The following is a 2,120-nucleotide window of genomic DNA, read 5'->3' as shown; positions in this document are numbered from 1 at the left end:
TGGCTCTTGGTGAACTCATCGCTGTCCCTCCACAACAGCATCAGCAGGCCTATCTGGTGGCCCAGCATCGAGGGCCTGGCCGCCTCCTGGGGGGAGGGGGGCGGGGGGGACGGTGAGCGGAGCCACGCCTGGCTGCTTGGTATCATTTCCACGGTCCCTCTCAACTTCTCTCTCTCTCTTTTTTTTGTGTGTGAATCCTCACCCAAGGGTATTTTTCCATTGATTTTTTTAGAGAGAGTGGAAGGGAGGGGGGGAGAGAGAAAAAGCAGCATTGATGTGAGAGAGACACATCCATGGGTTGCCTCCTGCACGCGCTCCCACCCGGGCCTGGGTGGAGCCTGCAACTGAGGGGCGTGCCCTTGACCAGGAATTGAATCAAACCCTCAACGCTCGGACGGCCGGCCGCCGCGGGCTGGACGTTCCCCACCCCTGGCCTGGAGCTCAGTGAATGCAGCTGGGAGGTGGGCCCCATGCAGAGGTGGAGCAGCATGGGGTCCCTGCGCCCCTTTCCTCGCCCCAGCCTGGCCGCCCCCCACCCCCACCCCCACTCACGGTGAGTTTCACGTAGTTCACCACGCACTTCAGAAGCAGGAAGATGGTGTGCACCACCCGCCTGCGCTCGTGGCTCCTGTCGGACATCAGCCAGGGCTCCGTGTGCTGGGCGGAGGGAGGAGGCCCCGGGACCATCAGGCCCATGGCCCCCCCTCACTGCCAGCTCACACTGGCTGGGCAGTGGTGACGGAAGGGGCTGTCGCTGGTCCTGACCCACCCGACGTTTCCCCCCTCCGGCCCAGTCCTTCCGGCCGGAGAGGCTGGGCCTGGGGCCGGATGACCCCCTCCAGGATATGGAGACTGCCCCGGGCTGGCGGGCTCTGCGGACAAGCAGTGGGGGACGATGGGTCTGCCCTGGGGCCTTGGGGCTGTGCCAGCTGTGGGCGTGGGAGAGCGCCTCTCCAGGCTGTGGGGAGCCAGCAGACCATTCCTGGGGCGTCCCTACCCCAGGGCACTGGGGGGTGAGGTCAGCGGGCCACCCCGCTCCTCCCAGGGCCCTTGGCTCTTGAAACACCCAGCAGAGCCCTGGGCAGGGGGGAGGGAGATGGAGGGAGGCAAGGCCCCAGGCACTTGGGTCGGGGTCCAGGGCAAGCCTGCCAACTGGGGCCGCCCCAAGCAGACCCCGGAGAACTGCCCGCGCACCTGCAGGAGGAAGCAGACCTCGTCCATGCTCTTGTTCTCGGAGATGAAGGTCTGCAGCAGCAGGTTGAGCGCTTGCATGGCCTTCTGGTACAGCACCTGCCGGCACACAGCGCCCTGTGCCCACCCGCACTCATCCCTTACCAGGTCTCCGGGGATCCGTCCCGGGTGAGGGCTTGGCCACTGCTCCCTGCAGGGCCTGGTTGGCTAATGATGATGTCCTCAGAGGGCCCAGCTGGCGGGGGAGGACAGCCCTCTTTTCTTTTTTTTTTTAATACATTTTTATAGATTCCAGAAAGGAAGGGAGAAAGCGGAACATCAATGATGAGAGAATCATGGATTGGCTGCCTCCTGCACGCCCCACACAGGGGATCAGGCCTGCAACCCGGGTATGTGCCCCGACCGGGATTCAAACCACGGCCTCCTGGGTCCTAGGTCGCCGCTCAGCCACTGAGCCACGCGGCCGGGAGGACTGGCTTCTTAGACATGTGGCCAGCCCTTCGGTGGCCCCGGCCCCTCCTACTGCAGGAGAAAGCCTCTGTCCTTTGCTCCCCTCGCTCGCATTGGCCAAGGGCCTGACCCAGGGGCCCAGTGCCCAGAACCCACCCCCAGAGAAATGGGCTGGCCCCGGGCTGGGCAGTCACCATGGGGTCTGACTTCAGGGCAGGCAAGCAGCTCTTCAGCACCTTCATGGGTGGCAGCTGGTACAGTTTCTGGAAGCAGGTCTGCAGGACGGTGGACTTGACCATGGGCGTGAGGCTGGGCCGCAGGCTGCTGGAGAGAGGCAGCACAGAGAGGGTCCTGGGAACGGAGGCCTGGCTCACAGGTCCCGGCAGGGAGGGGCTCACAGGGCGTGCAGTGTGGGCAGGGACTGGGGGCACCGAGGCCTCTGACTCTGGCGTGGCTTGGCCTGGGGGTGGCCTGGGGGT

At 65.0% G+C, this 2,120-nt stretch overlaps 1 protein-coding gene across 1 annotated transcript in view; it reads right to left on the bottom strand.

Moving 5' to 3' along the window:
• The window catches only part of LOC102250930, an 8,013-nt gene extending 6,130 nt beyond the window's left edge, over positions 1-1,883 (bottom strand). The window contains exons 1-3 of the mRNA XM_014539978.1: positions 1,836-1,883; positions 1,195-1,290; positions 553-657 (exon numbers count right to left, since the gene is read on the bottom strand). Coding sequence (XP_014395464.1) covers positions 553-657; positions 1,195-1,290; positions 1,836-1,883 — 249 coding nt within the window. The remainder of the gene's footprint in view (positions 1-552; positions 658-1,194; positions 1,291-1,835) is intronic.
• Positions 1,884-2,120: the final 237 nt, after the last annotated feature.

This window comes from Myotis brandtii, unplaced genomic scaffold (genome assembly GCF_000412655.1).
Source record: "Myotis brandtii unplaced genomic scaffold, ASM41265v1 scaffold2325, whole genome shotgun sequence".
Lineage (NCBI taxonomy): Eukaryota > Metazoa > Chordata > Mammalia > Chiroptera > Vespertilionidae > Myotis > Myotis brandtii.
This window is presented reverse-complemented; position numbering and strand designations above follow the sequence as displayed.